This window comes from Stegostoma tigrinum, chromosome 5 (assembly GCF_030684315.1).
Source record: "Stegostoma tigrinum isolate sSteTig4 chromosome 5, sSteTig4.hap1, whole genome shotgun sequence".
NCBI classification, from domain to species: domain Eukaryota; kingdom Metazoa; phylum Chordata; class Chondrichthyes; order Orectolobiformes; family Stegostomatidae; genus Stegostoma; species Stegostoma tigrinum.
Genome location: NC_081358.1, coordinates 60,709,101 through 60,732,001, shown reverse-complemented (window position 1 = coordinate 60,732,001; position 22,901 = coordinate 60,709,101). Strand labels below are relative to the sequence as shown.

General features: G+C 40.6%; 1 protein-coding gene across 3 annotated transcripts in view; it reads right to left on the bottom strand.

The window, feature by feature from the left end:
* Positions 1-3,282: 3,282 nt before the first annotated feature.
* Positions 3,283-22,901, bottom strand: part of dcaf13 (ddb1 and cul4 associated factor 13) — a 61,327-nt gene continuing 41,708 nt past the window's right edge. For 2 of the 3 annotated variants that reach the window (XM_048528656.2, XM_048528654.1), the window contains 2 exons: positions 9,585-9,748; positions 3,283-3,848 (listed from right to left, as the gene is read on the bottom strand). In XM_048528656.2, coding sequence (XP_048384613.1) covers positions 3,761-3,848; positions 9,585-9,748 — 252 coding nt within the window. In that variant the 3' untranslated portion in view covers positions 3,283-3,760. The remainder of the gene's footprint in view (positions 3,849-9,584; positions 9,749-22,901) is intronic. The other variant, XM_048528655.2, reaches the window with a different exon arrangement.

The following is a 22,901-nucleotide window of genomic DNA, read 5'->3' as shown; positions in this document are numbered from 1 at the left end:
GTAGACCCCTACAATCATGAAACACATTTCAACTGAGTCTATTGCTGGTGCTGCTCTCTTAGGAGAACAGACTCTCTAGGAGTTACATAGATTACTAAACCAGGCAGGAGGTGTTTCTGATGAATTAGGCTTGACAAAATCAGCACTTGAAGAATTACGGCAAAAGTAGTATCATGAACGAGAATCAATCCTTCTCTCAGTAATATAGTTGGATCTGTTCAGGGAAAAGCTACAATCCCTCAGATGCAGGGCAAATCAGCTTCTGAATTTATTTATGCCCTTCTCCATCAGAACTGTTAACAAGATATATGAATGAGAATATGTACTCAGAATGGGGACGTTGTTTTTAGTTACTTGTATGAAACTTTTCAAGGAATGAGCAATGCCCAAAATGACCTTGCATATGGAATTTTGTTTGGACAATAAAATGAAAGTCAAGCACCTTGGGATGTTTCACTATGTTAGAAGTGCTATTTAAATGAAAATTGCTGTTGCATTCAATTAGCATATTAAACCTCATCTATTACTTTATCAGGATCTAGTCAAAATTTAAATACACATCAACATTTAATCCCTCATCAATATTCATTCAGGTTTGATTCTATTTATAGTAGCAATCAGATCTTGGATATTTTTATAATCATATAAATAGGGTAAATCAAAGGGTCTCTCAAGTCTGTTCCCCAATGTGATTTGATTTTTATCATCATCTTCTGCCTTAACTTCACTTCCCTGTTGGTTTCCCTCATCCTTTGCTTTCCTAAAACCAAAAGTCGGTCAGTCTGAGTGTCAACTATACTCAGCAAATCAGCATCCACAATCCTGTGGGATCAGGAATTCCTTTCCATGAAGGAATTTTTCCAAGGGATTCTAGATCATACAGATCTCTGCCCATTTCTGAGGTACATATATTAGCCAGACCATAAAGCAAGTATCCTCTCGGGAACAGCTTAGTGATTACTAAGCTTTATCATGGGTGCTGCTGCACACAACAGGCAATTCCTATCACTCAAATTTAAATAAAACTACACTCTGTCACAACCATATCTGCCAAGATGATATCTGAAGCCCAAATGTAGAAATAAGAATTTCCCTTAAAGAACAGTGTCGAATCCATCTGATAAAAATTAAGATCAAGATCAAGGAAGTTAACTATGTTCTGAAGTTACTAGGTGGTCATGTTCATAAAACTTTGGCTGGGTACAAGTGGCCCTCCTCCTCCAAGTTAATCTGTATCAAACAGTATTTCCCCATGTAAGGAAGAATAATCATTTATATGGTGCATGTTACAATAGTCTATGTTTCAAACAACTTTAAAGCAATAAATTACTTTTGCACTGTAACCATAGTTGCTGTGCATGCAAATGTAGCAGCTAATTTGTGTAATAATATTCCATGCCAGCGTCAAAACAGTTAAGTGTTGTTAAAAACCCATCAGGTGCACAAAGAAAATTTTCCATCCCTATATGGTCTAGCCTACATGCGATTTCTGTCCCACAGTAACATGGCTCACGCTTAACAGCCTCTGAAACGGCACAGAAAGCCGCTATGCCAAGGGTTAATAGAGATGGGCAGCAAATGCTGGTCTGGACAACAATACCAATCTGAAGAAAGAATTTAAAAAATATCCCAGAATGTGTGCTTGGAATATAAATTAAAAACAATTAAAATGCACATTAAGAAAATTTAAAGAGATCCAACCCCTATGAAGGCCAGTTTAGAGCCAATGGATCTGTAGCACATTAGATATTCATCCCTACTCTATGATGTCAGTTCATTAAATGCATTTAAAATAGACTAAAGTGCAGATTTGGAGGGCCTTGTGGTATTGTGGTAGTGGACTGGACAAGAAGGTCTATGTTCAGATCCCACGTAGCCCAGATGTGTGTCATAACATAACTGAACACTTGATTAAAACTATTTTTTTTCAGAAATACAGAAATACAGATAGGTCAAAAGGAACACATATAGTCGGAGAATCTATAATTAAATTTTGAAAAGGGAGTAACAAGAGCGTGTGTAATGGGGGACAACAATTGCTGATGACTTCTGGAAAGGTCTGGATGCATCTCAACACAAAAGGACTTTGTGTGACAGTTTAGAAGACAGCAGAACAAGGGATGACAAGATGTCATACAGAAAAATAAAATCTGAAGGACAGGTGTTAGTCTGTCAACAAATGACAGCAGTTAATATTAACTTGATGGCTGCTGAAGTGGACATGTTCCTGTACGAGAAGACTTCATGCAGGGTGCCCTCTCTCCACTCCACAGGCCCGTTTTCACTCCTGCAAGTTACAGGAATTAATTTTTCAGGCCATAACTGTCATCATGTCATCTTCCCTTATAATGCCATTGAAAATGTGAAACACCATGATTGGGTGTTTCAAAGTTATATCCTGCCTTAAGTTATATTTTAGTTACATTGCAAGATCTCCTGTCCTAGTTTCCTTGGTGAATAGGTACCTTATGCACTGCTTAGCTGCGACAGTAAGGGCAGGTTACTTTCGTCTGCAGATGCTAGCATGAGTATCAACTTGAAGAGCCTGGCCTCCTTACCACTCCCTAAAATAGGTAATTCTCTCAGGGTTTTCATTGAGGCCAGTTTTTTCCGGATCAAAAAAAACACACTGCAGAGAAGGGATATTGATATACTAAATGTCGATAGATAGTAAGGACAAAAAAAAGTATCAAAAAGATTAGAAACATACTGCAGAGGTATCGAACAGGCTTGTGCCCTTTAAGTTTGCTACAACCATTTTTCATGAAACATTCTTTAGAAATAGCTTAATGCTACTGGAAATGCTGTGCAGAACATCCTTACTTCAAAATAATCTTTAAATGAAATATTCAATCACTTTTCTTTACTGAGTCATAATTGACACAGTGATAGTGTCCTGTGCCGTTACGATTATAGTCATGGACTTGATAGTACTCAGACCATAACGGATTAGAGAATGTTCATATATATTATGCTAGTAGGTTATTACATCAGTGAAGGACGTAGAAAGGAAGCATCAAAAATATTAATGTATGGGTTTTGGGGGTGGTTAATTTACTTGTCTCCAGAGAATGCATCCATAGATAATGTTATAAATACTTTAAGAAGAATTAAGACAATAAAATGCATAACAATAAATAAATGTATTAATGTATCTTTTCGTGGTTATCAGTGTCTGAAATGAATGGGATAAGCCCAAATGTTGAATTTTTATGAAAGTAAGGGCTAGAAAGCGTAAAATCATCATTTGATCAAAAGACAAATCATGAAATGTGGACTGGATACTTAAACATTATCATTTATTTGTCAATTAAGTCTCTGAAACTAAGCTTTTCCAAGATTATTTACACAACATATCATTTTTAAAGAGTTCAATTATCTTCAAATTACTTTCACTCTATACTTTAATACCGTATTACCACCATTAAAGAGGGAGGAATTAAATTTGTCGAAGTTATTGAACACCAAGGCTTTAATAATGTAAAGTGTATCCTAGTTACTGGATAGTTGGCATAGTTTCAGTTCCACATGATACATTACTAGAAAATTTATATCGAGATAATTTAAATATGTCCACTGAAAAGGCTTATACATAAAATTCTTAATGAAGATATATTTCCAATGTTTATCCCAGTTTCTGAAAGAAGTATCTTAAGGACTGAGGCAACATTATTTGTACCTCCCATCTATTTCTAACAAAATTCACTTCTGACGTCTTATCCAATGCTTAAGAGGTCTTTCTTCCACCCTCACAGAATAACTATTTTACCACAGCAACAATATGCTTCTTCCTCTCGGAGACCAATGGCACAGAACCTGGCTTTTTGTACTTGCGGCGATTCAGTTCCCTGAAAGAAAAGTGAGTTTGTCATGAGCTATTTGGTTAAATACTTACACGAACATGAATGCACCTAACTGTGCCATCATTTTTTTAAAAAAAAATCAAAAAATGTACATAGAAAAGCCTAATTTAATTTATCAATTAAAACAAATAATAATGTCTTGACCAACAAAATAATGTTCTACAACTGGCAAAACATAAATAAAAAAGCTTTGCAAGTTTTCAGAAATGTGGTGGTTGATGAGGTGTGTGCGTTATGAGTACTACCCACAAACAGTCATCACGAACCTACAGCTAGCCCCGTCCTAACCTCTTTCTGCAATGACCAGTCAATGTCTTTTTCTACTTAGTGTCTATCCTATCACATCCCTCCATAAGGAAGGTATTTCTGCTTGAGGATGTACAAAACTAGGGGTGATAAATATAAAATGGTCACCAATAAAATAAGGTACTCAGGAGAAACTTCCTTACTCACGAACATCACAAATATGGACCCTGCTACCACACAATGACTGAGGGTTCAGCAGATGTATTTGGGACAGATAAATATGGGATGGGGAACTGCTGGTGACAGGAGGCTTGCTTACAGCATGAAACAACAGCAACATTAATCCATTAGATTGAATGGCCTGTGTTCCATAGAAACGTATGTCTTGCTATGTAATATAATAAAAATTTAAACTTGCTTTATTTAAATATTGCATGCCTTAAATTTTTTGGCTTTCTGGTAACAGACTGACCACTTGAACCAGGAGTTGAAACCTCAGTTAAAAGGTTTTTCAATCAAATTGAAAGCCCATAATATAAAAATCAATATGGTCATGTCAAGTATTGAAAGGTTGCTTCATGTCTGCTGAATTAACATAATTGCAGCAAACAAAACAAACAGCAGATACAACTGAAGACTGATACATCAATTTAAGTAGAGTTACAGAGCCAGAGGGTATACTGGAACTCAGTACGAAAGGGCACAGGGTAATTTGTCGATTCAATTTATGTCATTAGCATTTACAATTTGGTTTCCTGCTGAAACAAGTTTCAGGTAAAATTAGAGGAGTCCTACTTTGTGTTGTTTTAGGTTTTAAAGTTGCTTGATTAATACCAACACAGATTTTACAAGTTGCAAAATAGAGAAGGATAGAGACCATTACCTGAACAGCTCCTATTCTCTTGCACCTGGGTTACTTACCTGCACATTCAGAAGTACAGTACTCTAGGTTCACATACATGGCAACCTGCATAAGTTAAATAGCTGCACATATTCAGATGTGTGTGTACTAACCTCTGTATCCATATGCTAATACAAACCCACAGGTGCATTTGTATATTAATACATGCAAGTTAATGCTGGTTTGGATTTTGGGCATTTATCAGCTTCAACATTAAAGATGTTGAATCTTGAGGAATTCAGGCAATCATTGCCCTTTTGGCAAGCAAAGTCAAGCACAGATATGGTGGTGGAAAACTAAAAATGAAATTAAATAAGGAACAAAGTTTGGATAACTTCAAACTTAATACAAAATTCTTAAAAAAAAATTTCTAATTTATTTATCACGAAGTATCCAACCCACAGTTTTTACTTCAGCGAATAATGGCAAACTATCCTCTGAAAACTGTAACTTTGTGCATTTTCTGTTCCTATTACATACTGTAACCTTAGCTGCAAGCACTTTTATCTGAAAAGCTAGCAATGTGATTTAAGAGATAATGGGAACTGCAGATGCTGGAGAATCCAAAGATAATAAAAGTGTGAAGCTGGATGAACACAGCAGTCCCAGCAGCATCTCAGGAGCACAAAAGCTGACGTTTCGGGCCTAGACCCTTCATCAGAGAGGGGGATGGGGAGAGGGTTCTGGAATAAATAGGGAGGGGGGGGGCGGTCCAAAGACAGAGAGAAAAGAAGACGGGTAGAGAGGAGAGTATAGGTGGGGAGGTAGGGAGGGGATAGATCAGTCCAGGGAAGGCGGACAGGTCAAGGAGGTGGGATGAGGTTGGTAGGTAGGAAATGGAGGCGTGGCTTGAGGTGGGAGGAAGGGATGGGTGAGAGGAAGAACAGGTTAGGGAGGCAGAGACAGGCTGGACTAGTTTTGGGATGCAGTGTGTGGAGGGGATGAGCTGGGCTCAACCTACTAACCTCATCCCACCTCCTTGACCTGTCAGTCTTCCCTGGACTGATCTATCCTCTCCCTACCTATACTCTCCTCTCCACCTATCTTCTTTTCTCTCCATCTTTGGTCCGCCTCCCCCTCTCTCCCTATTCATTCCAGAACCCTCTCCCCATCCCCCTCTCTGATGAAGGGTCTAGGCCCAAAACGTCAGCTTTTGTGATCCTGAGATGCTGCTTGCCCTGCTGTGTTCATCCAGCTTCACAGTTTATTAATGTGATTTAAGTTTCAGATTTATCCCATGATTTTAAGAGTTGTACAGAGCAGGTAAACCCAATGTATAAAAGCTGTACTAGATTAGCCAACTGAATCGAGGCACCTGTTGGCATGCAACTCTTGGCCTCCGTGAAATTTGACTGGAGAAGAGAATATTATCTCAGAACCCCTCCCTGGTGGACGGTCAGAACTGTGACAAAGTAAAGAATATATGGCTTCTGGAAACAACACGAGATCAGAAAAGCAAGTGAGAAAAAAAAAATTCCACTTTTGTCCCATCACAAAATGTCAACGTCAATGAAGAATTCAACCACAGCTACTTGTATTTATATAGATCCTCTAATGAAACAAACATTTGAAGATGCTTCATGCGTGTGTTTAAAAACAAAACATCAAAATTAGATACTGGAGCCACTCAAAGAAAATTTGGAGCAAACGACCAAACGCTTGGCCAAAGAGGTTTCAAGGAACATTTGAAGGAAGAATGAGGAGCAGTTACACAAGTTAAAAAAGAGAGAATTACAGAACTTAGGCCTAAACAACTAAAGGCAACTAATAATAGAGCAATTTAAATTAGGAATGGACCACTTGTGACTCAGTAGCAACATCCCTACCTCTGGGCCAGAAGCTGTGAGCTCAAATCTCACCTGTCTTCAGAAATGTGCCATACAATGTCTGAACAGGTTGATTTAGGGAGAAGTGGTGAAGTAATGGCAATGTCACTGGACAAGTAATCAAGAACCCCAAGCTAACAAGGGTGCTTTTGGCAAAGTGGTAGTTTCCCAACTCTGATCCAGGAGATGGTAGGAACTGCACATGCTGGAGAATCTGAGATAATAAGGTCTATAGCTGGATGAACACAGCAGGCCAAGCAGCATCAGAGGAGCAGGAAGGCTGACGTTTTGGGCCTAGACCCTTCTTCAGAAATTTTTTTTTTTGGAAGGAGGGTCTAGGCCCGAAACGTCAGCGTTCCTGCTCCTCTGATGCTGCTTGGACTGCTGTGTTCATCCAGCTCTACACCTTGTTATCTTTGATCCGAGAGACCCAGGTTCTAGACTCACCTCCAGAGGCATGTCATAACATCTTTGAACACACTGAATAAAAGTATCTTAAATTAAGAAATGCTTATTAGGTTAGAATTGAGAAGTGTGGAGGGATGTGGATCTCAGATTACAGAGTTAGTGAAGGATGCATTTGAAAACAAGAATAAGATTTTTAAAATCAAGGCATATTTGACGAGCAGCAAATTAATCAGCAAGCACAGGAGTGGTAGGTGAACAGAACATGGCAAATAAGGACACAGGCAGCAGAGTTTTGGATGACATTAAGTTTATAAAGAAAGGAATTTAGGAGATCAGTCAAAATAGTCAGGTCTGGCGGTAACAAAAGCATGAACAAGATTTCACCAGCACAAACTGAAGCGGGGTGAAACTGGGCAATGACAGAGAACCTTATCAGAGGGTCAAATAAGACAGAAGATTGCAATCAGTCTGATGTAGTCTCATATAGTGATCGAATAGAGTCAGTAGCGAGGGAGTGGAGACTAAAGATGAGCTTCAGTCATTCCAAATTAATTGAAGGGAATTGCTGCTAATAAAGCCTAGGGGTCAGATAAAATTGGAATTTCATATCAGTACTGGTGAAGTAGAGATGTACAAGTCAGTATGAAAACTAACACCGCGTTTTGGATAATGTTGACAAAGAGGCAGTATGCAGATGAGAGTACCCAAAGTTAGATTCTTGGGGTAAAACTAGAGATAACAGTGTGGGAATGAGCACGAGAGTAAATGAATGTGATTCTTTGCCTATGTTGAAAAAGACAAGAATGGAATCAACAAAGTACAGTCACACCCAACGGAAAGGCACAGAAGGGGAGAGGGAGGGAGGAGACCAACAATGTCAATGGCAACAGACAAACTGAGAAGGATGAGGTGGTAAACTTTACATTTGTCACAGCCATAAAAGGAAAGGGACTTGTAAATTTGGTAACAATCATTTGGGTATTGTGGCTAGAATAGATTACAGGGATTCAAACTACGTTTGAGCAAAGCTGGGCTTAGATTTGAGGTTCAAATTTCCACCCAAAAATGCAAGCAAGGTACAGCTGTAACTCATACAAAAAACCTTTGGGATCATGAGTAAAGGATCAAGCATAACTTCTGTCTTTGGCAAAACGTCAAATTTCTTAGATTTGAGCTCTTAATCATCCATTCCACTCTGATCACACAATGATGCTAAAATGCAAGTAAGGATCTATTCATCAAAAAAAATTCTAGTTAATTTAAATTAATGTAATTGAAAAATAACACTTCTGCATTCTTTTTATCTCAGCAGTTGAACATTTGAGATAATTACACAAGTCCATGCAACTATATGCATAATCAGCCTTAGTGCAAAAAAAATTGTTTTATTTTTCTGTTGCATCTTTTTGATATTGCCAATCATTTAAAACTTTCCAATACAGGAATTTCTGCTAATAACACGTGTTTCGTTAACGTGAATTGGCCGTAACGCAATTGATTAATAATCGACACTGTTTGGATAATATGAACTTTCTACTGTACAGTACAGTGATTTTCTATAACACAATTCTGCATTTCAAGACAGCCATGACCTGACATTAAAAAACGCATGTGATGTAGATCATATAGATGATTAGTTATAATGTGCTTAAGTTAATCAATTTATCACTGAGCAGACCAATGACACAGCAGTACACAGAAAGCAAAAATCTTCTTCAGTTACGATGACCTAAATAATTTGCCATCCATATCATAATTAGTTACTCATTTGCAGTTTTGTATCACATTGTAGGTGTATCCAAGAGTACAGTGAACAACTAACTACTTTTTTGCCACCAACTTATGAAACCATTTTCCCTCCACTAAACCTACCAGAGGGATTAACAACACATGAGGTGGGTAACAAAGTGTGGTGCTGGATGAACAAAACAGGCCAAGCAGCATCAGAGGAGCACAAAAGCTGATGTTTCGGACCTAGACCCTTCAGCTGATGAAGGGTCTAAGCCCGAAACGTCAACTTTTGTGCTCCTAAGATGCTGCTTGGCCTGCTGTATTCATCCAGCTCCACACTGTTATCTCGGATTCTCCAGCATCTGCAGTTCCCATTATCTCTGATACACTAGGTGGGTATGTTGTTATGGATTCAAACTCTTACTACCTCCTGTGATGACAATCCCCTCTAAGACTTTAATAATCAAAGGCTCATCTTTGGCTATTTTGGAAATCAGGTGTTGAAATGGAATATTTTGGGATCTTTTAATAATACTGACTAAAACAAATTCAAAATAAGATTTAAGTACAGTAAAGATCATTTTTAGCATACTAAACTGTGAAACATACTTTCTGCGGCGAGCTTCCCTCATGATACGAAGTTCCTTTGACTGATTGTAAATCATTTTCGGCAAATGGCGGTGACGGGCTATACGTTTGATGTGAGGATGATGTTGGAATTTTTCTTTCAGTTTTTGATTGTAGTTCAAACTTGCTTTTTCCCTTGGTGCAAGCTAAAGCATTAAGTGACATAAATGCATCATATACATATTCTCTCACACACACACACACACACACACACACAAAAGCAAGAATACAATGCAAGTACATTTTTCAGGTTTGGATTTTCAAGCTTCACATCTCTTCTTCACCAGAGATAACCGTTATTTTAGTTATAGACTCAGTGTAATACAGTACAGGAACAGACCTTTCCATGCCGACTATAATCTCAAACCATATTTGTCCCACCTGCCTACCTAGCCCATATTCCTCCAAATATTTTGTATTCATATACTTATCTAAACTGTATTTTAAACATTGTAACTAGAGCCATATCCACCATTTCCTCTGGAAGTTCATTCTTCACACAAACCACTGTGGGGAAAAAAAACTGCCTCAACTCTTTTTTAAATATTGTTCCTCTCACCTTAGTAACATGCCCCTTAGTCTGAAAATCCCCTACCCTGGAAAAGAGACACCTGCCATTCACCTTATCTGTACCCTTCTTTATTTTCTCAACTTCTATAAAAGGTCACCTCTCAACTTCCTGTGCTCCAGTGAAAAATGTCCCAGCCTATCCAACCTTCCATTCATGGCAACTTCCTGGTAAATCTCTTGAGCCCTCTCCAGCTTAACAATAGACTTCTTATAACAGACTGATCAGAACTGGACACAGTAATCCAAAAGAGACCTCACTGAAGTTCTATACAATCACAACATAGCATCCCAACACCTATATTCAAAAGTCTGAGCAATGAAGACAAGCATGCTAAATGCCTTCTTTACCACCTTATCTACATGTGATGCAAACTTCAAATGATTATGTACCTGAACACCTAGGTTTCTCCATTCTACGACACTGTCCAAGGCCCTACTTTTAACTGTATAAGTCTTACTTTGCTTGTTTTATTAACATGTAATAGCTCACATTTATCCAAATTAAACTCTATTTCCTTCAGCCCACTGACCCAAGGTCTCTGCAATCTTAGACAACCTTAACTTTCCATTAAATCACCAATTTTGGTATCATTCGCAAACTCACTAACAATGCTTTCTATATTCTCATCGAAATCATTTTTATATAAATGACAAATAAAATTGGACTGAGCACCACACCCTGTGGAGCACCACTGGTCACAAGCCTCCAGTCCAAGAAACAACCCTCCACCACCACTCTGTCTCTTACCATTAAACCAATTTTGAATTCAATTGGCAAGCTCACCTCGAATCCCACATGGAACCTTGTCAAAGGCTTTACTGAAGTCCAAGTAAACAATATCTAACACTCTACCCTAGTCAAACTTCTTTCCCTCGCACAAAATCATACTGACTATTCCTAGTCATAGCATCTCCAAATCCATCTAAATCCTGTTGTTCAGAATCACTTCCAACCAACTTACCCACAACTGAAGTCAGACTCACAGATCAGGCTTCTCCTTACATGCCTTCTTAAACAAAGGCACAGCATTTGCCACTCTCCAGTCATTCAGCACCTCACTTGTATTTATACATGAAACAAATATTTATGCAAGGGGCCCCGCAATTTCCTCCCGAACCTCCCACAAAGTCCTGGGATATATGAGGTCAGATGCTGGAGATTTATCCACCTTCATATTTTCTAAGACGTCCAGCACTTCTTCTTCTGTAATGTGAACTCTTTCCAAAAAAAAATCAATACTTATTTTCCTGAATCCTCTAGCCTCTATTTCTTTCTATACAGTAAAAACCAATGCAAAGATGTTCAATTAATATCCCTCCCATCTCCTGAGGTTCAACATAAAGGTGACCTTATTGATCTTTAAGGGACGTTAAGTTGCCTTGATACTGAGATTCATCAACATGAGTACTCCTTATTTTCCTGTAATACAAACACATTGAGTCACTTTACCAAATTTCTAAATAATTAGAAGTTACTTTCCACACAGCAGCACCACAATTTAGTCATTATTTGGATTAAAACCAGCTTTGTAAATACTACCAGAGCAGCTGGATTCAAACTGACCAAAGAAATAAAAGTCAACTTTTTGAAGTGATTTGATTGTTAAAATTTCCAAAGTTGAATGTTAGATTATAATAATAAAGGAATCACTTTAAAATAAAACTAAATAACACTACCTTCTGCCTTTTTCTATCATCCTTCATGTATAAAAATGAGTGGCAGATGGAATTTAGTTTGAATAAATGCGAAGTATTTCATTTTTGTAAGACAAACAAGGGGTATTGTTACACAGGTAGACAGGATGAAGGCAGCATTTACCCTGCTTGCCTTCATTGCTCAAGCTACTGAATATAGGAGTTGGGACATCATGTTGAGGTGGCATGGGACATTGGTGTAGCCACTTTTGCAGTGCGGTGTACAGTTCCAGTTGCTTTGCTGTGAAGATAATATTAGTAAATAGGAGAAAGTTTGTAAAAAATTTACCAGGATGTTGCCGGGGCTGAGCGTTATAAGGAGAGGCTGGATAGGTTAGTACTTTTTAACAGTAGACTTCCTATAACAGACTGATCAGAACTGGATGCAGGTGATTAAGGGTGGACCTTGTAGAGGTTCTGACTATTGTGAAAGGCATAGATAAGGTGAATAGCCAAGGTCTCTTCCCTAACATGGGAGGGGGGGGGGGGGGGGGTAGAAAAAAGTTCAAATCTAGGGGGTATATTTTTCAGGTGAGAGGAGAAAGATTTAAAAATGGAACCTGAAGTGTAAATTTTTCCACACAGTGGGTGGTTCATATGTGAACTGAACTACCTCGGGAAGAAGTGGTAGATGCAGGTACAATTACAACATTTAAAATGCATTTGGCTAGATATGAGAACAGGAAAGGTTTACAGGGAATATGAGCCAAATGCAGGCAACTGGGATTAGTATACTTTGGGACACAGGTCAGCATGGATGAGTCTGTTTCCATGCTATTTGACTATGATTCTGTAACTTTTCATAATCCAAACAAGAAAAATGGCTTAGAAGCTAATCAAAGCTCAGTGAATAACAAGAAGAAAAAACCTTTAATTTACAGTTCCGTAGAAGTAATGAATTAAAAGAAACCACTTGGAATTTTAATTAAGGGTGAAAAATCCTCAAAAATGCCTGACGCACTGAAAGGCAGCTGAAATAGGCAGTGCAAACAGCTGCATGCACTTAGTTGAAATCTTGGAAAGTAATTCATGAAATGAACATTTGTTTACTTTGCCTACCCTGAATAGCGAGCATAATATTTGTAAGTTGAGGTGAAGGAATAGAAACAAGAAGTTCAAAAGGAAATATTGAAAAAAAGCGTGCAGCTGAGTTGATTCTTACTACCATGGGTGAATTAAGAGGAATTGACTAATCGTACTTGAAATATCTGACGATCTAGCTTTCTCCAAAATTTTATCTCAAACTGTTTCTTTTTTATGAACAAAAACAAAGCTGCTGGAAAAGCTCAGCAGGTCTGGCAGCATCTGTGGAGGAGAAAACAGAATTAATGTTTTGGGTCCAGTGACCCTTCTTCAGATGGGCATTCTTCGCGTTCTGTAGAAAAAGTTCCAAACGCACCTGGCTTAGCAGCACACAAGCATTTGAAGCAACAAGGTAAATGAGAGAGAGGAGAGACAATGGGAACTGCAGATGCTAGAGAATCCAAGATAACAAAGTGTGGAGCTGGATAAACACAGTAGGCCAAGCAGCATCTCAGGAGCACAGAAGCTGATGTTTTGGGCCTGGACCCTTCATCAGATGGGTCTCTGATGAAGGGTCCCGGCCCAAAACGTCAGCTTTTGTGCTCCTTGGCCTGCTGTGTTTATCCAGCTCCACACTTTGTTATCAAGGTAAATGAGGGGTTGGGAGAGATGGGAAGAACCAAGAATCATTATGAATATTAGAATTGTATTGGAGGAACAAGATGCGCCTAAATATCGTTACAAAGCAGCTACTGGGCTTACACTATTTTACTATTTTTTAAAGCTCTCAACAGCTTATTTCACATTAGAAATTCTGAGCTGATGAGCTTGACAAATGCTGTTTTTGGTCAGTTCTTATCTTTCACTCTCTGTAAACTTCAACTCATCTAAATCTCTGGATCAATTCCCACTTGCTTATCGTTCTGGTACTTCTCTGATCATATTGCCATGTGACAACCGAATGTCTCAAATGTAAAGTTTTGAACTTGCAATTTGTACCCACTGGTCATTCCCTCCTGATCCTATAGCTCCAAACTCTGTTCCTCTCATTTCCACAGCGCCCCCCCCACCCAACCTTTACCATTGACACTTATGCTATTAGCCATCAGGCGCCAGATTCTGGAATCTCTTCCCTAATCCCATCAATCCCCGCAGTCCTGATTGAATGCTGCATTGTATGGTATTCATCATCCCACTGTTTAAAAATTCCACCTTTGGCCTTTATACTGTGTTAAATGCAGCCCAAGTGGCATACACACTATCTCCACAGCATTGGGTGCAGTCTTGTGAACAAGATAGTAGTCAAGGTTTCATCTGTCCTTTAGGACAGAGGTGGGAATAAACGATGCAACGCCAGGGAGCTCTCTGGAGCTCAAATAACATTTCTCACAAAACTAAAAGCACCGAAACAAATTATCTGGTCATTTATCCCATTACTGTTTATAGACTTTGCTTTGCACAAACTAGCTACCACATATCCCGTCAAAAGTATCAGAGATAATGGGAACTGCAGATGCTGGAGAATTCCAAGATAATAAAATGTGAGGCTGGATGAACACAGCAGGCCAAGCAGCATCTCAGGAGCACAAAAGCTGACGTTTCGGGCCTAGACCCCTAATCAGAGAGGGGGATGGGGAGAGGGAACTGGAATAAATAGGGAGAGAGGGGGAGGCGGACCGAAGATGGAGAGTAAAGAAGATAGGTGGAGAGAGTATAGGTGGGGAGGTAGGGAGGGGATAGGTCAGTCCAGGGAAGACGGACAGGTCAAGGAGGTGGGATGAGGTTAGTAGGTAGATGGGGGTGCGGCTTGGGGTGGGAGGAAGAACCGGTTAGGGAGGCAGAGACAGGTTGGACTGGTTTTGGGATGCAGTGGGTGGGGGGGTGGAAGAGCTGGGCTGGTTGTGTGGTACAGTGGGGGGAGGGGACGAACTGGGCTGGTTTAGAGATGCAGTTGGGGAAGGGGAGATTTTGAAACTGGTGAAGTCCACATTGATACCATATGGCTGCAGGGTTCCCAGGCGGAATATGAGTTGCTGTTCCTGCAACCTTCGGGTGGCATCATTGTGGCACTGCAGGAGGCCCATGATGGACATGTCATCTAAAGAATGGGAGGGGGAGTGGAAATGGTTTGCGACTGGGAGGTGCAGTTGTTTGTTGCGAACTGAGCGGAGGTGTTCTGCAAAGCGGTCTCCAAGCCTCCGCTTGGTTTCCCCAATGTAGAGGTAGCCACACCGGGTACAGTGGATGCAGTATACCACATTGGCAGATGTGCAGGTGAACCTCTGCTTAATGTGGAAAGTCATCTTGGGGCCTGGGATAGGGGTGAGGGAGGAGGTGTGGGGGCAAGTGTAGCATTTCCTGCGGTTGCAGGGGAAGGTGCCGGCTGTGGTGGGGTTGGAGGGCAGTGTGGAGCGAACAAGGGAGTCACGGAGAGAGTGGTCTCTCCGGAAAGCAGACAGGGGTGGGGATGGAAAAATGTCTTGGGTGGTGGGGTCGGATTGTAAATGGCGGAAGTGTCGGAGGATAATGCGTTGTATCCGGGAGGTTGGTAGGGTGGTGTGTGAGAACGAGGGGGATCCTCTTTGAGCGGTTGTGGCGGGGGCGGGGTGTGAGGGATGTGTTGCGGGAAATACGGGAGATGCGGTCAAGGGCGTTCTCGATCACTGTGGGGGGGAAAGTTGCGGTCCTTGAAGAACTTGGACATCTGGGATGTGCGGGAGTGGAATGTCTTATCGTGGGAGCAGGTGCGGCGGAGTCGGAGGAATTGGGAATAGGGGATGGAATTTTTGCAGGAGGGTGGGTGGGAGGAGGTGTATTCTAGGTAGCTGTGGGAGTCAGTGGGCTTGAAATGGACATCAGTTACAAGCTGGTTGCCTGAGATGGAGACTGAGAGGTCCAGGAAGGTGAGGGATGTGCTGGAGATGACCCAGGTGAACTGAAGGTTGGGATGGAAGGTGTTGGTGAAAAGTACTTCTTCAGACGATCAGAGTTGTGAAAGATCTTACATATATGCAAATTCTACCCTTAATTAACAAAGTAAGGATTGTTTGAACCTTCCCCAAACAAAGATAACATTAAGGGCGTGAAGCAGAATTTGGAAGAGATGCAGGTATTTTGCTTGGCACAAAGGAAGGTATTTTGGAATTCTAATTTGTATTTTAAAACTAATTGGTGTGAAGCCCTGGGGACTAATGAAGGTTGATGCTGATCACTTCAGTGGGAGATACAGCATTTAGTACAAGACAGAGTGCTAGCAAAGATAACAGTGGGATAGAGAAGCTATTTAAAGGTTGCAGAAATAATCTTGGAGTGATTAGGACTAATGACCAAGCAAGACCAGACAAAGATTAAAGTTTGATTAATATATTCAATGCTGCACTGGCACACTGGGAGCCAGTGAAAAACCAGGTGTTTGATGACAAAGACTTCAAACCCAGCATGAAACTCGTGGTCTACAGGCAAGAGTGTTACCAGCCCCTGTTTCTATCTAATTGTTCTTGACCTTGTATAGATATCTGAAGTGTGTGTATGGAGTTTCAAGGAATTTGTGCAGCTTAGAGGGAATGTTGCTACCAGTCCTCCTGTCCATGTCAAAGACGGATAAATGAACAACAGACACCTGAAATCCTTTGAGAAATGTTAGTGATGTGTTGCAAAATCCTGCACCTCCAATGGCAGGATGGATGCTTCAGTATCAGCGCTCTGACTCAGGTCAACATCCCCAGCATCGAAGCACTGCTTATTGTCAATCAAAGGCATTACTGGTGCCACATCGTCCACACTCCTGACAAGATTCTCAAACAAGCTCTGTACTCTGAGCCACATCAGCAGAAATTATCAGCAGGAGGGAAAAGGAAATGCTTCAAGGGCATCCTTACGTCTTCAATTGGTATTCTCTGGTTACTGATGCTTGTACTGCAAGAAAGTTTCCCTCGATTTAATCTACTTATGCAAGATCTTAAACAACTCTACTGCATCTCCTCGAAACATTCTCTGTTTTAAAAGATTAACCTCCGATCTTATCCAGACTCTGCGTGACACTAGCTTTGTTAATCCCTCAAATTACTGCATTGAAGTTCTACAATCTCTTGAATTGTCAGAATTGAAGACAATATTGTGGCCAAGTCTGAACTGGTTTTATACAGGTTTAGCATAACCTACTCATTCTTGAGTCCATGGCCCGATTAGAAAGCCAATAGTGCCATGAGACATTTCAAACCACTTCTTAATTTGTTCTGCCACCTTTAATGAATTTGATAACACGTAACCCCCAATAGATCCCCTGCACACACTTTACATTACCTCTTCTAATTTGTCTAACACAAAATATCATGCATAGTATAACTTCTACATTAAATTGCCACTGCCAGGTGTGTGTTGATTTCACTAGGTTATCTATGCTCTCCTTTAAATGTGTTTGCTATCTTCTTGTGTTTTCAGGTTTCATATTATTGGAAGATTTTGAAACATTACCCTTAACATCCCACTGCTGATCATAATTGACATCAAAACAAGATCCTAATCCTAACCATTGCAGAACACTACAAAGTGTTTTCCTCCAGTCAACCATTCATTATTACTTTCAACTTTATCCTCTAAAGTTAATGTTAAGTTTCATATTTTTCTAAGTACTAATTAGCTATTTCTCAGATGCCAGTGCTGATGAAAGGTCATCAACCTGAAACTGTGTGGTCAACAGTTAATACAGCATGGCAAGCAGTAAGTCGCGAGTGTTATGGATTGTGGCAAGGAAACTAAGTGTCAGATCAAACAGTCAAATAATTTTTATACCACTGATTCATGTCAAAAGGAGCTGGATACCTGCTTATGACTGCCTGCCAGCCATCATGTACTAACCCCAGCCCTTACTAAACTCATGCTAATAGGTCTTCTGACACATGATCTCTCGCACTCTCCCCACCCCGAAAATCTCTGATCTGACCTAAATATTACTGCACTGTATCATTTTCCTACCAATTGCTGGTCCAAGCATCACCACTTTATAGTTTTTTCTTATAGAAAGAGATGCTGATAGATGATATTATTCCAATAAAGCAATAATCATAACACCAAATCCACAAGGTTACTTAATATATTGAGCTTTCAGTTGGTGACAGCTACTTGGTGAAAATGTGAAATATGCACATTTGCAGATGGCACAGAACTTAGAAGTAATGTAAACTATGCGGAGGATAATGTAGAACTCCAAAAAGACATCGTCAAGTTCAAGAAATAGGTAGAGAGGTTGCAGATGAGGTTTAGTGTAGAGAAGTGCGAGCTAACAAATGTTGGCAGGAGGAACATTGAAAGATGATAAAAATTTGTGGGTACAATTCTAAAGGGATGCAGGAGCACAGTGATCTGGATGTATATGTACACAAATCATTAAAAACAAAAGTGGGTAGATAGAGACAGCAGTAAATAAAGTAGTCAGTATCATTAGCTTTATTAATAGGGACACAGAGTAAAAGAAAAATGTGGTCAATAGTAACTTTGTCTCAAACTTAAGCCTCAGCTGGAGTATTATGCACTATTATAAGAATGTAAATGCATTGCAGGGAAATGTGGGAGCAAAAGACAAGAATCCTTCTAGCCATGAGAAATTTCAGTCGAGAATTGACTGATGAGGATGGGACTGTTCCACTCAGAGAAGATGGCTAAGATGAGATCTGATAGAAGTTTTCAAAATCATGAGTGGGCTGGATAGAATAGATAGGTACAAACTGTTCTCCGCTTGTGTAAAGGAACACGAGGACACAGAGTGATTTGGAAAAGAAGCAAAGGTGATGCAAGAAAATTGTAAGCTGTTAGGGTACGGAATGTCCTGCCTCAAAAAGTGTGATGGCGGCAAGTTCAATTAAGGCATTCAAGACGGCAATGGACAACGATTTGGATAAAAATAATGTACAAAGATTTGGGCAGATAGCAGGATATTACCCAGTGTCAACAGTGTTCATTCGGAGAACTGGAGCAAGCACAATGGGCTAAATGGCCTCATTCTGTGTCATAACACTTCTGTGACGTATAGCATGTAGTTAAGAAAGCTGCTATGATGCCAGCTTTTGTAATGAAAAGGAACTGAACTTAAAAAAATCTAGTCAGTGATAATGGGAACTGCAGATGCTGGAGAATCCAAGATAATGAAATGTGAGGCTGGACGAACACAGCAGGCCCAGCAGCATCTCAGGAGCACAAAAGCTGACGTTTCGGGCCTAGACCCTTCATCAGAGAGGGGGATGGGGTGGGTGTTCTGGAATAAATAGGGAGAGATGGGGAGGCAGACTGAAGATGGAGAGAAGATAGGTGGAGAGGAGGGTATAGGTAGGGAGGTAGGGAGGGGATAGGTCAGTCCAAGGAAGACGGACAGGTCAAGGAGGTGGGAGGAGGTTAGTAGGTAGGAGATGGAGGTGCGGCTTGGGGTGGGAGGAAGGGATGGGTGAGAGGAAGAACCGGTTAGGGAGGCAGAGACAGGTTGGACTGGTTTTGGGATGCAGTGGGTGGAGGGGAAGAGCTGGGCTGGATGTGTAGTGCAGTGGGGGGAGGGGACAAACTGGGCTGGTTTTGGGATGCGGTGGGGGAAGGGGAGATTCTGAAGCTGGCGAAGTCCACATTGATACCATTGGGCTGCAGGGTTCCCAAGCGGAATAGGAGTTGCTGTTCCTGCAACCTTCGGGTGGCATTATTGTGGCACTGCAGGAGGCCCATGATGGATATGTCATCGAAAGAATGGGAGGGGGAGTGGAAATGGTTTGCGACTGGGAGGTGAACCTCTGCTTAATGTGGAAAGTCATCTTGGGGCCTGGGATAGGGGTGAGGGAGGAGGTGTGATGACTTTCCACATTAAGCAGAGGTTCACCTGCACATCTGCCAATGTGGTATACTGCATCCACCGCACCCGGTGTGGCATCCTCTACATTGGGGAAACCAAGCGGAGGCTTGGGGACCGCTTTGCAGAACACCTCCGCTCGGTTCGCAAATAAACAACTGCACCTCCCAGTCACAAACCATTTCCACTCCCCCTCCCATTCTTTAGATGACATGTCCATCATGGGCCTCCTGCAGTGCCACAATGATGCCACCCGAAGGTTGCAGGAACAGCAACTCATATTCCGCTTGGGAACCCTGCAGCCCAATGGTATCAATGGAGACTTCACCAGCTTCAGAATCTCCCCTTCCCCCACCGCATCCCAAAACCAGCCCAGTTCGTCCCCTCCCCCCACTGCACCACACATCCAGCCCAGCTCTTCCCCTCCACCCACTGCATCCCAAAACCAGTCCAACCTGTCTCTGCCTCCCTAACCTGTTCTTCCTCTCACCCATCCCTTCCTCCCACCCCAAGCCGCACCTCCATCTCCTACCGACTAACCTCATCCCACCTCCTTGACCTGTCCGTCTTCCTTGGACTGACCTATCCCCTCCCTACCTATACTCTCCTCTCCACCTATCTTCTTTTCTCTCCATCTTCAGTCCGCCTCCCCCTCTCTCCCTATTCCAGAACCCCCACCCCATCCCCCTCTCTGATGAAGGGTCTAGGCCCGAAACGTCAGCTTTTGTGCTCCTGAGATGCTGCTGGGCCTGTTGTGTTCATCCAGCCTCACATTTCATTATCTTGAACTTAAAAAGGGTGTTATGCTTCAGTTATATAGAGCATTAGTGAGAACACATCTGGAGTACTGTGCACAGTTTTGGTGTCCTAATTTAGGAAAGCATACAAACGCGTTAAGAGATGGTTCACAGTGGGCTTACCACCTTGATATCTGGAACGTGCAGCTATTTTAAAAGGACATTTTTTAACATAATGGGCTTGTTTCCATTGGAGTTTAGTAAAAGTGAGGAGTAGCTTTTTAATTAAAGCATGAGAAAAGGATGTTATCTCTTGTGCACCAGGCCAGAATTTGGAGGCAGTGTTTTCAAATTAGGGTTGCTCTTTCAGAGCAGAGATGAGAATTTTTCTCTGAGGGTTGTGCGACAGTGGAACTCTCTGCCTTAGATGGTCATTGAATAAGTTTAAGGCTGCTTGCAAAAATTTTATTCAGCAGGGGAACCAAAAGTTATTGAAAGAAGATGGGAATGTGAAACCCAAAACACAAGCTGATCACACATGAGCTAATTAAATGGTGGATCAAGCTCGAAGGGCCAAATAATCTACTTTTGCTCCTATTTCATGCGTTTGTATTATTAATTCACTAGAAAGCCATTTTTGCCCGCCTCCAAAATGTTTTATAATGAGAAAACAACGGCATTTCAAAGTTACAAGTAGTATAACTATTTTAATACCTAACATTTTTTATCCCACACCAAGATTGTTGCTAGCAGCATCCTGGAGATTAATCTTCGATTCAAGAAGTTTACAGATTGATTGACTGATTGTCACGTGTACCAAAATAGTGATAAGCTTTGTTTATGGGCAGTACAGGTAGATCACACAAAGGATTACAGATCAAAAAGACTTAGAGGCGTACAGGTTGCATTATTTGAGGTTAGAGTCCATTCATCAGTCTGATAATGGCCAGAAAGAAGCTGTTCCTGAACTTACATATGCATATGTTCAAACTTCGGTATATTCTGCCTGAAGGAACAGGTTGTAAGAGGTCATTACCAGGGTGTAATGGGTATTTGATGATGGGCAAGCTTGGAGAATTGGCAACCTGAAGTATAACTGAATGTTTTTGCTACTTGTCCTCTTAATTCCCCTTGTTCCCACTCTGACCTGTCCACGACCTGTTACAGGGTTTCATAGGAGCAGGCTATCAGCCACCTTCTCTTGGCAAAAATGTTTCCATCTCAAATTTAAAATTCATAATGGATCCAGCATCCATTGTCATTTATGGAAGAGAGTTCCAAACATCTCCCATCTTGTATGTGGAAGTGCTTCTTAACATCTATCCTAAGCGGACTGTTCCCAGTTCACAGGCTATGCCTGTAGTTCTACAATCCCCAACCAATAAAAATAGGTAATCTTTATCACCCCTAATTTTCCCTGTTAATATCTTGAAGGCTTTGATCAGATAACTCCTTACCCTTCTAAACTCCAGAGAAATCTGGAGCTTCAATCATTAATTGCAAAGACACTGGTATCGAAGAACCATTCGTCAGTTTGACAAATGATCTTTGATAGAAGCTACTATTTATGAAACAACTTCTCTGAAATTACCGCATCAAATTATTGTTCTTAAATTAAAAATTTACTTCGTTAATTTAGGAAAATTTGTATTAACTGTCAAATTTGAACTTTAAGACAATAATTTTCAAAAGGATTACACCTGAGCAGGCTTGCTTTCTTTTGTAACATTCGTCCCAGTGCAATCCTCGAATATTACTGATTAACCTCAGAATGATACCATAGTATTAGGTACAATGTAATCATATTCCTTTTGAATCTGCCAAGGAAAAAAATCATAGCCTTCTCTTTTGCACCTCAATCAACAAAGGAACTCCAATTTCAATTACCAGTTAAATAAATGTATTCATCACCATCCAGTCAACTTCATTTCCCGCTCCACGCCTCCCCTCCCCGCCAAGTCTGCTTAAATAGCAGTTTCTGTCTTAATAAATCCTGTCTTTCTTTTTACTGAAAATGTCAAAACAATCTAAAGAACGAGGGCTTTTATTATAATTAAAAGCAATGATTTTCTTTAATTCAATTTATTTAAGAAGAGGAAATTGCTGCTGATCAAGTACAATTGCAATGCTTCTCTTGGCAAAAAACAAAAGAACATCAATAAAGTAATTTACGAAAGCCTTCACAATAAGGCAATCAAGTGGGAGTTTTTTCGCTAGATAATCAGTAGGTTATCAGGCCAGAAAACACTGCCAAAATGCTGATAAGAATGATGTGCAGGTATATTTTTCATGGTTATTAAACACAGCAATCGTAAGTCAATCACCGTTATAGTTTCAAGGCTTTAGTCATTTAATTCAGTCAAATCTGTCGTTTGACAAGTGTTTAAAAGGAAATACAATATCCCTAAAAGAACAAAAGGGAACCAGTTAAAATTTTATGACAGCCTG